Consider the following 11,372-nt stretch of genomic DNA (forward strand, 5'->3'; position numbering starts at 1 on the left):
GTCAAAACCAGCATGAATTACCTAAGAGACACTATTTCAAACACACAATAAATACATATTAAATAGAGTTCAGCCTAAAGGCATCATGGGGTACTTACATAGAAGACTCCACATAACCTCCAAGGGACAGTGAGTTGTGATGAAACTCTCTGTGGTGTGGTCGCGTGTGCGTGATACTGTCTCAGCACTCAGGTGGCCAAAGCAGGTGGAGCACCATGAGTTTGAGGCCAGCCTAGGCTACACAGAGAGTTCAAGGCCATCCCGAACTACATAGTGAGACCCCGTCTCAGCAAAACAAAACAGCAATGCCTCCCCATTGTGAAATATTGTTGAGATTTCCTCACAGAGCTCTCAGTGACTCTACCCAACTTTTTACCTTCATGGAATCCCAAGATGGTAGCAAAAAGGGGCCCTGTCTCTGCATCTCCATCTCTGTCTCTGTATCTCTGCCTCTGCCTCTTTCTCTCTGTCCCTACTTGTACTATGAACTTGTCAACATAGGCACCCCAAGAAGCGTGCTGACTGTCCCTCCCTTTCTCCTCGATGTTTCGAGAGCCACCGTAGTAAGCACAACATCCATCCCAGGTTAGTGCAAAGAGTGGATTCCCTCACCTCATGGACTTCACAAGGGTGACAGGCTTCTAACTACCCAGCACAGTGTACATGCAACAGGTGGAGGAGGAGCTGGGAGGACCAGGAAAGCACAGTATCTTCCATGGCCTTTATTCACAGCTTTCATAGAAGGAGCAAATCTAACTGCCTCATTTGAAACAAACAAATAAACAGGGCCAGGAGATGGCTCAGTGGAATAAGCACTTGCCTGGCAAGCGCAGTGGCCTGAGTTCAATCCTTGGTTCCGCAAAAACAAAAAACAAATAAACAAAAAAAGGTGAAAGGTCTTCGAAGTTTCCAGTACCAGCCACTGCTCTGACTGCTGCCCCTGTATCTACTCACTCAATCCTTGCGTGGGCTTCGGTAGGAGGTGCTACTGTAGCCATGCTTTGAGATGAGAATGCTCAGAGCTGTGAGGAAAACTCTCAGCAGACCCAGCATTTGACCCTGGGAAGCCAGGAGGCCTCCTAAGACCCTTGATGGAATCAACTCATTGCCCAATGTCTGTACAGTCTGGTATTGTTTCTCCCAGATTATTTTAACTAACTTTTAAGTATATAACTATTGACTTCTCCACCTGGTTTCGAGCATCAAGGAGCTGGGAAAAGTTTCAGCCTCTCCAAGCGGCCAGGGTATAGCAGCCAGCAATCAGATTGATCTTGGAATGCGCTGCTCCTTCTGCCTGAAAAGTTCTTTTTTCCTGTTTGATTATTGAACCTTACACGCTGCTGTATCAGAAGCATGCTTTCCTGGTAGTATGGCTCCTTCGCCTCTTCAGATAAACTTGGAGCCTTTATCTATGCTTTGTCATCATTGGATTCTTTTATTATAGCATTTATCTCAGTCCTGGCTCTTTTTAATCATCTTCCAGGACTGGACAATCAGTTCCAGGAGTGTAGCAGCCAGGTTAAGTCCTGCCCTCCACTGCAGTCTCAGCAGTCAGCATGGCGCCTGGCAAGCAAGAAATGCCTAATAGCTGAGCACGGTGGCACGGGCCTGTAACCCCAGCACCTGAGGGACTGAGGCAGGAGGATCGCTGTGAACGCGAGGCCAGCCTGGGCTATGTAGTAAGACCCTGTCTCAAAAAACTAAGCCAAACAATAAAAAATAAATAAATAAAAATAAAAAACCAAGCAAAACAAACAGAAACGCCTAGTATTATAAATCATTACATTTGGGTTGTTGTAACTCTGGTGATGTTAATCTGCAGCTGGTTTTTCCTAAGGTGTCTGAGCAGTACACTCTCCTTTCAGGGTCAAAAGAATATGATTTTTTGTTTACTTGTTTTCTTTTCATTGCCACCTGATATCACCAATTATAGTGATCTCTAGTCTAATAAGGATAGGCCCAAAATGCTATTCACCAAGACCTCCCCCAAACCAGAGGGGGAGGCCCATGTTTGGTGAATGAATGAATGAATGAATCAATGAATGAAAAAGCATGCACATTTTGCAACAGTTAATCATGTAGAGTATTTCATAAATTGCAGCTGCTGGACAGACATTCCGGAAGGTAACTGTCTTGCATCTAAGTCAGGGTCAAAGGCCCAATAGCTCAGGGCTCTAAAAGGGGTCAGTGCCATTTTGGTCTCTGTCTCAGCGAACTTCCAAACTTCATCAGTGATGTGGGCACAATGACCTTATTGCAAACTGTTCAGTGTACGACCTCTATAAAGACAAGGATGACATTTAATATATTTCTTTATGTGCTCAAAGATAGCCTCTCAGAGGCCAAGTGGAGCTTTAAGTCGTTTACTTTTTTCTTTTCTTGCTCTCAGCATATTAAACAAATTACTGTATTAAAAAAAATTAATTCCCACTACAGGCAACGTGGCCCAATAATGTGACACAGAAGCTGAAGCCTCGATGATGAATGTGTCTCCTTTTAATCCTGCCAGACTCTCAGACTCTCTCCAACTGTTCCTATGCATAACCTACTTTGGAGATACTTACATCAAAAACCTAAATTTGAAGCCTGGGCCACATGCTTCTTCATCTGAAGCCCCAAAGGCCCTGCCTTAAACAAAGAAGTCATTGCCGGTGTTTGGTGAATGAATGAATGAATGAATGAAAAAGAAAATTTTACATTTTGCAGCGGTTAATTATGTAAAGCATTTTGCAAATTGCAACTGCGGGACAGACATTCCGGAAGGTAACTGTCTCGCATCAAAGCCGGGGTCATCGGCCCAACAAACAGCTCGGAGCTCTGAAAGAGGTCAGATCCCGGGGCTCTAGCCTGAGCGCGGGCGGATCCTCAATTAGGGCCCCGCCCCCAGAGCGCGCCCGCGCCCAACTACCGGAAGTGACGTATCGCCGCAGCCTAGCAACCGAGGAGCTCGTCCTTAGGAACGAGCTAGAGCGCGGTTGCCTCCTGGGTGGGGGTGGGGAAGTGATTTCTCGGGGAGAATTTGAGGTAACCTCGCCAACTCGCGGTCGGAAGCTCCCCCAAACCCTGAAATAGGAGCGAACTCCGGCCCCCGCACGGCCCAGAGCTGCGCGAGGAGGGGGCGTAGCGGGTCAGGCCCACGTCACGGGGTCGGCTGCTAGTGGGCCAGGCCGGGATGCGGGCCGAGCCCCTGTGAGATGGGCGCTCGCGCAGCCCGGAGCAGCCCCCGGCCAGTGGCCTAGTTGGGATCCCCGAGTTCCCCCTCCTCCATCCCCGGGCTCAGGACTTTTTCTGGAACTCCCAGCAGGCTGCGGGTCAGCGTTTGGGCCAGCCTGGGACCAGGGCAGCGTCGGTGCTGTGCCGAGTTGTGCCAGATAAGACGCACGTCCTGGTTTTAATCCCCCCCCTCAGCCCTCTCGGGTGGTTATGTGGGTGAGTGCTTGTGCATTAGCGTGGCCACGGGGCGCTGCGAGAGGAAGAGTAATTGCTTTTGCTAATTTTGGAGCGCAGAGCCCGCTGGGCACGGGCAGCCTACCTGGTGCAGAGCATCCTGGTCCTCGGCGGGGACCGTTGGGAAGCTGGTGGCCGACCGGGGGTGGGGGAAACCCAGCAAATCTCTTTTTCCCTTCCTAGGAACGTTTTACTCGTGTATCTAGGTTTTTGTTTTGGGGGCGTTTTTGTTGCTGTTGTTATTGTTACAGAAAGAGGTGGGAAAGTAGATTGATAATTTCTGAATCATTTAATTAATGTGTGGGAAGGTTATGACGTGGACTTTTCCTTAAAATGCTTTTAATAGTGGAAGACTTGCACCTTCAATGTGGATTTTTAAAAACTTGTGTTAAAAATTTTCATTTACGGTTTAAAGGAAAGCTCAGCTTTGTAAACGACTGGTTTTATCCTGTCCTTTTTTGATTTACCTTTTTACAGTTTTAATTATTCACTCATAATTTTATCATCGTTATAGAGAAATGATAATATCTTTACATTTTGATGTTTTTTTTATATCCAGTTCCACACACCCAATTTAAAAAAAAAAAAAACCCAAACATTTCGAAGCAAGATGTTTGTCACTTGAGCTTGTAAAGTAAAATGTCATCTATCCATTTTGTGGTTTTTAGGGTTGGGCACTGAAATAAATTTGTTCCTTTTTTTTTTTTTTTTTTTTGACTTTTTATTTTTAATTCTTCAGTTAAAGCAGTGTCTGGTGTTAAAGCTGTTTCTGGACCTAAGAAATCAGATATTTAATTTGTAAAACAGGATCTTTCTTTCCACCAGAGCCTGATTTCCTTTAGACCAAAGTTTCCATTTCTCTGGCTTTAGGCCTAAGAATGAATTGAGTCAGTTTAGTGGAAAAATCACTGCTTTAGACCCTTCTTGGACCCTGAAGTTCCCTTGCCAAAGAGGAACTTGAATTGTTCGTGACCAGGGGCCGGAAAGATGGTTGAAATTTGCTCTTTTGGGATGTAGGGAGAGAAGTCATTCTTGACAGAGAAAATAGCATTAATTGAAGGGAGCAGTGATTATTTTGGTGGCTGGAATTTGAAAGGGTCAATGGTGACAGTTTGGAAATAAGGAAAAATTAGAGCTAGATTACAAAGTAGGAAAATGCAAGACGTTTGAACTTTATTTTGTATGCAGTAACAAGACTACAAGTGAGTTGGAAAGGGGAGCGGTGTAGACCAGAAGGCTGAAGACTCCCTTCCTCACTGAAGCCAAAAGGAAGTGAAGGCCTGTGTGCAGTAGGGTGGCAGAGCCCTTGCCTGTGTGCTAAGTTGCTAACAGAAACAAGAGTGCTTGGTGAAAACCAAAACAGCAGGCAAGCGTGCAGTCCCTGTGTAGCTTCTGTCTCGGGCCAGGCGTCAGTGTGAGCCCAGGTTTTCCAGCTCTGATTTTCAAGAGAGCTCAGATATCTAGATTTTATTTTAAAAATGTTCAGTGTTTTAAATGTGAACTGCTAATTAGAAATCAAAGTAGAGGCATGTTTGCAGACTTAATGTTTAACCCCTGGATAGAAATTATGGAGCTGAAGCAGGGTGTGGTAGCTCACACCTGTAATCCCAGCACTGGAGGCAAAGGCAGGAGGATTGCTGCCAGTTCGGGACCAGCCTGAGCTACATAGTGAGCTCAAGGCCAGCCTCAGTTGCATGTGAAACACTGTCTCAAAAAGAAAAAGAAAAATTATGGAGCTAAATTGGAGAACCATTAGTGTAAATAGGATATATTCCTCATTTCCTGTGTTAATTCGGGTGATTGCTGTTGCAGTTGAAGTACATACACAAATTTTTGATATTAAATTTAAATAGTATATACTGAAGCTTTTATAACAAAATCTTCACACTCTGATTCCTTCCTTCCGTACCAGATCAAACTCAGGACCTTGTACTTGCCAGGCAAGCACTTATTCTACTGAGCTATTTCCTTGGCCCACTCTGATCTTTTTCTTTCTTTTTTCTTTTCTTTCTTTTTTTTTTTGGCAGAACCGGGGATTGAACTCAGGCTCTTGCGCTTGCCTGGGAAGTGCTTGTTCCACTGAGCCATCTTTCCGGCCCCCTGATCTCTTTCAAGTGGCCTTTTCATAGCATTTTATGTACCATGCAGAATTGCACCTTTCATGCCTATTTCTATGAACTTAATTCTGATTTTTCCCCAGAACTTTTGCTACCAATATTGAGGATTTTTTGTGTCTGTTTATATTCCCTAGTTTTAAGTCATAAAACCTAATTATGAGTGACCAAATCAAATTCATTGTGGACAATCTCAATAAGGAGCCTTTTAAGAAGAACTATAATTTAATCACTTTTGATTCCCTGGAACCGATGCAATTATTACAAGTTCTTAATGATGTTCTGGCTGAGATTGACCCAAAGGTAAGAGTTTTCTCTTTGTAATTAAGAAGGTGGCAGGACAACCAGTTTCTTCTGTTTTTAAATAGCTGTATGCCTTTCCAAAATTACTTAACTTCTCTGGGTCTTATTTGCCATGTTTATCAGGTGATAGTAAATGATCTTGAAGGTTTTTCTGCTAACCCAAAACTTAAGTTCTCAACTTGTACTTTATTTAGAAATTAGTTCTCTACTTCCAGACATAAACAGATTTGATCCCTAGTGAAAAAGCTTTCATGAAAGATTTTATGATATTGCAAGTTAGCTCATGTCTCTCATGTACTGGCTCACCAGCGGGAGACTTTTTCTGAAGGCTAACAGTCTTAATATGAGTCCTGATCTGCCTTGTGCATTCCCTCACTTGGAATCTGGGGCCACCATGCTTAATCTGTCTTATGAAGAGACCATTGTGCCTGTTAGGCCCAAGAAAAACAATTTTGTCAGTGAGCTTAAATATTGTTCTTTGTTAGATATACAACAATGACATACTTTTCAATTTCTTTATTTGTTAGCAAGTTGTTGATATCAGAGAGGAGATGCCAGAACAGACAGCCAAACGGATGCTGAGCCTTCTTGGGATCCTTAAATACAAACCTCCAGGAAACGCCGCAGACATGTAAGAGTCTGTTCACGTATTGCCTTCTGAAAAGGGTGCTTAATCAAGTGTGCTGGTGCAAGCCTATAATCCTGGCTACTCTTACTTGGGAGACTGAGGCAGAAGGATTGCAGGTTCCAGGCTAGCCTGAGCAATTTAGCAAAACTGTACCTCAAAGGGAAAAAAAAAAAAAAAAAAAATGGAAAAGGTCTGGGGATATAGCTCAACCTTTCTTGGGTTTAATCCCTAGCATTACAAAACCCAGCAAGAACAAAAAAGCATGTTATCCTGGCCAACCTTCATCTGCTACAGTCAGGCTTTTTAGGCTATACCTGATCTCCCTGATTCGATGGCCTCAGGATATTGGTGAATTTCAGTCTCAAGCCAGACTTGGTGGCACACACTTTAATCTCGGGAGGTGGAGGCAAGAGGATTGCTGGGAGTTGGAGCATCCCAGGTTGTAGTAAATTCAAGGCCAGCCTGGACTATAGTGAGACTTTTAACTCAGACAAACAAAGACAGAGGAAACAAAATTCAACCTTTTTACTGCTTTGCCATGCATAAGTCTTAAGTGGCTCCGTTCTTGCCCCTAACCAAGAATGTTAAATGCTGTTTTATTGTATATTTCTGTCATACTAGATAAACACAATTTTATCACTGCCCAGTTACATACTAAGGCTGCCTGTGCCGATGAATGCTTTCTGTGCCGCTGCCTTGGATACCACAAAGATGTATTAAGGGCCTACTTTTCTGATTTTCTACTTAATGTAAGATTGACTGAAGAATAGCTTTGGGTCTGTCTTTTAAAAATGGTTTTAGGGGGCCGGGGAGATGGCTCAGGAGGACAAGCGCTTCTCTGGCAAGCACAAGGGTCTGAGTTCAATCCCTGGATCTACCAAAAAAAAAAAAAAAAAATTGGTTTTAGGAAGCCGTCAGGACATTGTAAATCCTATTTTGAGCAAAGACTGTCTCTTTTCCAGCTCCACTGATCAGTGTGCACATATGTGTGTGTGCGTGTGTTTCTTTCCTCAGGAGCCCCTTCCGCCAGGGCTTGGTGATTGGAAGCAAACCTGTAGTTTACCCAGTACTCCACTGGCTTCTTCAGAGGACTAATGAGCTGAAGAAACGAGCATATTTAGCCCGTTTTTTAATAAAACTTGAGGTACCAAGTGAGTTTCTTCAGGATGAAATTGTGACTGACACCAACAAACAGGTACACCATGTATAAATGGCATTTTGAAACCACCTGTAATGGATTGCAAGGCGAACACATTCAAATACACGTTCATCTCCCTTTAATTGCTGTGTCTTATTCCAGGTGACCCCAGAAGGTAAAAACAGTCTCAACTTATGGTTAACTGTAGTCAAATCTTCAAATAATGACTCTTGCGCAGAAGTACCACTTTAGTCCCAGGAGTGTGTGTGTGGGACTAGACACCCTGAAATTAGAGTAGTTTTTTGCTTAGCAGTTGTGGGCAGGTAAGATCCGGGGCTTGAGGCTGTGGAGCACTTTGCTGATCAGTAAAGTGACTGAATGGTTTGTCATCCAGGTTAGAGAAAAGCGGTCTGCCATGCGTAATGCAGCACCGCCCTGGGCCAGTTGGAACCTGTGAGCCCTGTGAGAAAGAGGGCAAAGAAGCCAGGCTTGCAGCCTTGAATTGGACAGAAATGGGTCTGGGAGTTTGAGGTGTCAGTACACTTTTTTCACTAGAGTTACAGAAACGTTTTTGTGTGTCGTCGTGTGCCCCTCGTGCAGGTTGCTGCTCCTCCTGCTGTAACTCAGGGACTGCCCCCCCCCCCCCCCCGCCCGGTACTGGAGATTGAACTCAGGACCTTGTGCTTGCCAGGCAGGTGCTTGTGCTGAGCTGTTTCCCCGGCCCAACATTGGGGTTTGACCTAAAGTCTTAAAACTCCTGGTTGCTAAGGATTCTGCCTTATCTGACTCCAGGTCCTGGAGTCTCAGACACATTGCTAGTCAGACTGCAGAAAGAGAGAAACCAGGCTTAGAGTTTTAAAAACTGATTAAAAAAAGACACCTCTGGCTAATGTTTTATACTTTATTCCATAGCACTTACACTCGTATGTGTGAATTTGTTGTGAGTTTTTGTTCCGTTTTGTGTTTTGAGAAAGTACCACTTTCTCAAAATTTTTGTCTCCCAATCAAACAAAGAATTTTTGTTCTTGCGATCAAACCGGAATGTCACAAATGCTAGGTATGTATTCAACCCTTGAGCCAAACTCCAGACCAAAAATATTGTTCTTAAAAAAAAAAAAAGCTGGGTGTGGTGGCACACGCCTGTAATCCCAGCACTTGCGTGGCTGAGGCTGGATGATGCTTGTGAGTTCAAGGCTAGCCTCAAAAAAAGCAAGACACTATCTAAAAACAAAAAAAGTGAAGCTGTGATTTCTTACATTAGGTGACTATTGAAAATGTATATGGCTTATGCATTGTGCTAGGCTCTAGGGGTGCAAGGGCACAGGCAGTGAATATGATTCTTACCTTTTGGATCTCACTGTCTAAAGGAGCGAGATATACAAGTTGCTACCTTGGTAGGTACGAGGCCAGAAAAGGCTTCTCTGAGAATAGTGATATCTGTGGTGAGGCCTGTAGGGTGAACTGGAAATACCCAGGCTAAGGTAGGGAGTCTCTGAGTGTCCTCAGATGGGAGAGGATGTGTCAGCTGGAGGAAGAGCACGGAGTGTTCCAGGGGCTGAGGGAAGACGGACAGAGCTGAGTGCAGAGTATGAGGGGAAGGGTGACTAGAAGTGAAACTGGAGCATGTTTGCTGGACACATCGCACAGATCCACTGTTTTGTGGCCTGTATAAAAGTTTAAGGACGTGTTTTTAATGCTGTTCTTCTTATGATTAAGTGATTTAAGTAAGTACTGTAAAGTTAATAAATAACCTGGTTAAGAAAACTGTACTGGATCTAGTCACGCATTTATAATTTATTAACTTACTCTTTTAGTATGAAGAATTGATGGAAGTCTTTAAAACTTTGCATAAAGAATGTGAACAACTCAAGACATCTGGATTTTCTACAGCAGAAATAAGAAGGGTAAAGAATAGAGAACAATAATTCAAAAAAAAAAAAAAAAAGAAAAGAAAAGAAAACAGTCTTCCTGGACTTGAGTTGTTTTGTTTTGTCTTGTTTTTAAAATGTTTTGGGTACTAGAAATTAAACTGAGGACCTCTGCTTGCCGGGCAGGCCTGTGCCGCTGAGCGCATATTCTACTGAGCTATCTCCCCAGCTCCCTTAGTTTTTTTTTTTTTTTTTTTTGTGGAACCGGGGATTGAACTCAGGCCTTTGCGCTTGCCAGGGAAACGCTTATTCCACTGAGCCATCTCCCCAGGCCCCTCCCTTAGTTTTTTATTGAAGAGATTAATGATACCAGTGAAAATTTGCAGTGAGTTGTATACAGACCACTAGTGGGGACTGAAAAATATTACATTTTGAGTCTTTATCTGATATATATACTTCAAATATGATACAGAAAAGAAGAAAATCATTTTACAGGATTTGGAATCACATAAACATTTATGTCTTGCTTTTAAATTATTTTTTGAATATATTCTCATTGTTATCTTTTTACAAAAATTGTTTTACTCACCAAATTCCATAGTATAGATATGAGGTATGACTGAAAACTATGATTAATATTTAAGTTAAAAAAAAAAAAAAACAACTTTAAGGGCTGGCCAAATAGCTCAGTGGATTAAAGCACCTGCAAGCATCCCTGGGCCTGCTGTGCTAGCCCAGCCCCCTGGACACTCTGAGATGGCAACTGAGACTGGGCGTGGTGGCGCACACCTGTAATCCTAGCTCTTGGGAGCCTGTAAACAGGCGGAGCTCTACTAGTCTGATCTAGTAGTGAGACCCTGAACACCCTAAAATAACAAACAAACAAAACAAAAAAAACACCTTTTAGTAAAGGCCACGTTATCCCTAATCTCTCAAAATGCCCCGTCTTGCTTCAAACATTTACCACTCTTGTCATTTTCCAAAGTGTTCTGGAAGTCTCCTCATGTATTTGGTTGTACTGTCAGGGCTGCTGGCTGGCCTGAAATCAACTCAAAATGTTTACCTTTTATGGTTATTTTGACTTTGGGGAAGAGGCGAGGGTCACAGCTAGCAGAGCTGCTGCGTAAGGTGGCTGGAGATCATATTTTTATGTACCTGCCGTTTTGCTCCGTGGTACTTTGGCAACAGCATTCTGTATTCTTTTTAAATTTTATTTATTTATTTTTGAGATAGGAATTCACTATGTAGCCCAGGCTGGCCCTGAACATCCTTCTGCCTCAGCCTTCTGCATACCGACTGAGCTTACAGGTGTGTACACCACACGCAGCCAGCACTGCTGTTTTTGATCACACCTGATAAAGACATGAAAGAGGACTTCAAGAGCTGCTTTAGAAAGTGGCAAAAATGATAAAATAAGTCTGCTTGAAATGAGGGGGAATATATTGAGGGCAATTAGTGGCAGTATGCCTTTCACTATAATCCTCAAATATTTTCCATGCATCTTGATCACACCTCATAGTTCAAATATTTTTCATTTTTTGTTTTTATTTCATTATCTATTATAGATAATGCTGTGATTATCATGGATATACATATTAGCATATATCTGATTGTTTCCTTAGGATAAATTTTTAGAAATATCAATTGCTAGGGCTGGCCAAATAGCTCAGTAGATTAAAGCGCCTGCTTAGGCAGAGCGCAACGGCTGGGGTTCGGTCCCCCGTGTGCCATGCCAGCTGTGCCCCAGTGCCTGCTGAGATGGTGATTGAGACTGAGTGTGGTGGCACACACCTGTAATCCCAGCCTGTGGAAGGCTGAATACAGGTGGATCACTACGAGTCTGATCTATGTTGTGAAACCCTGTAAGACCCTGT

The 11,372-nt window shown here is 43.3% G+C and overlaps 1 protein-coding gene across 1 annotated transcript in view; it reads left to right on the top strand.

Annotated features, from left to right (window-relative positions):
• Window positions 1–2,936: 2,936 nt before the first annotated feature.
• Window positions 2,937–11,372, top strand: part of Ift81 (intraflagellar transport 81) — a gene marked incomplete at its 3' end in the record, with an annotated part of 88,456 nt that continues 80,020 nt past the window's right edge. The window contains exons 1-5 of the mRNA XM_023720674.1: window positions 2,937–3,024; window positions 5,699–5,864; window positions 6,392–6,495; window positions 7,507–7,687; window positions 9,445–9,534. Of these exons, the coding sequence (XP_023576442.1) occupies window positions 5,721–5,864; window positions 6,392–6,495; window positions 7,507–7,687; window positions 9,445–9,534 (519 nt within the window). The remainder of the gene's footprint in view (window positions 3,025–5,698; window positions 5,865–6,391; window positions 6,496–7,506; window positions 7,688–9,444; window positions 9,535–11,372) is intronic.

Source organism: Octodon degus, unplaced genomic scaffold (genome assembly GCF_000260255.1).
Source record: "Octodon degus isolate 3935 unplaced genomic scaffold, OctDeg1.0 scaffold00076, whole genome shotgun sequence".
In the NCBI taxonomy this organism is placed as follows: Eukaryota; Metazoa; Chordata; class Mammalia; order Rodentia; family Octodontidae; genus Octodon; species Octodon degus.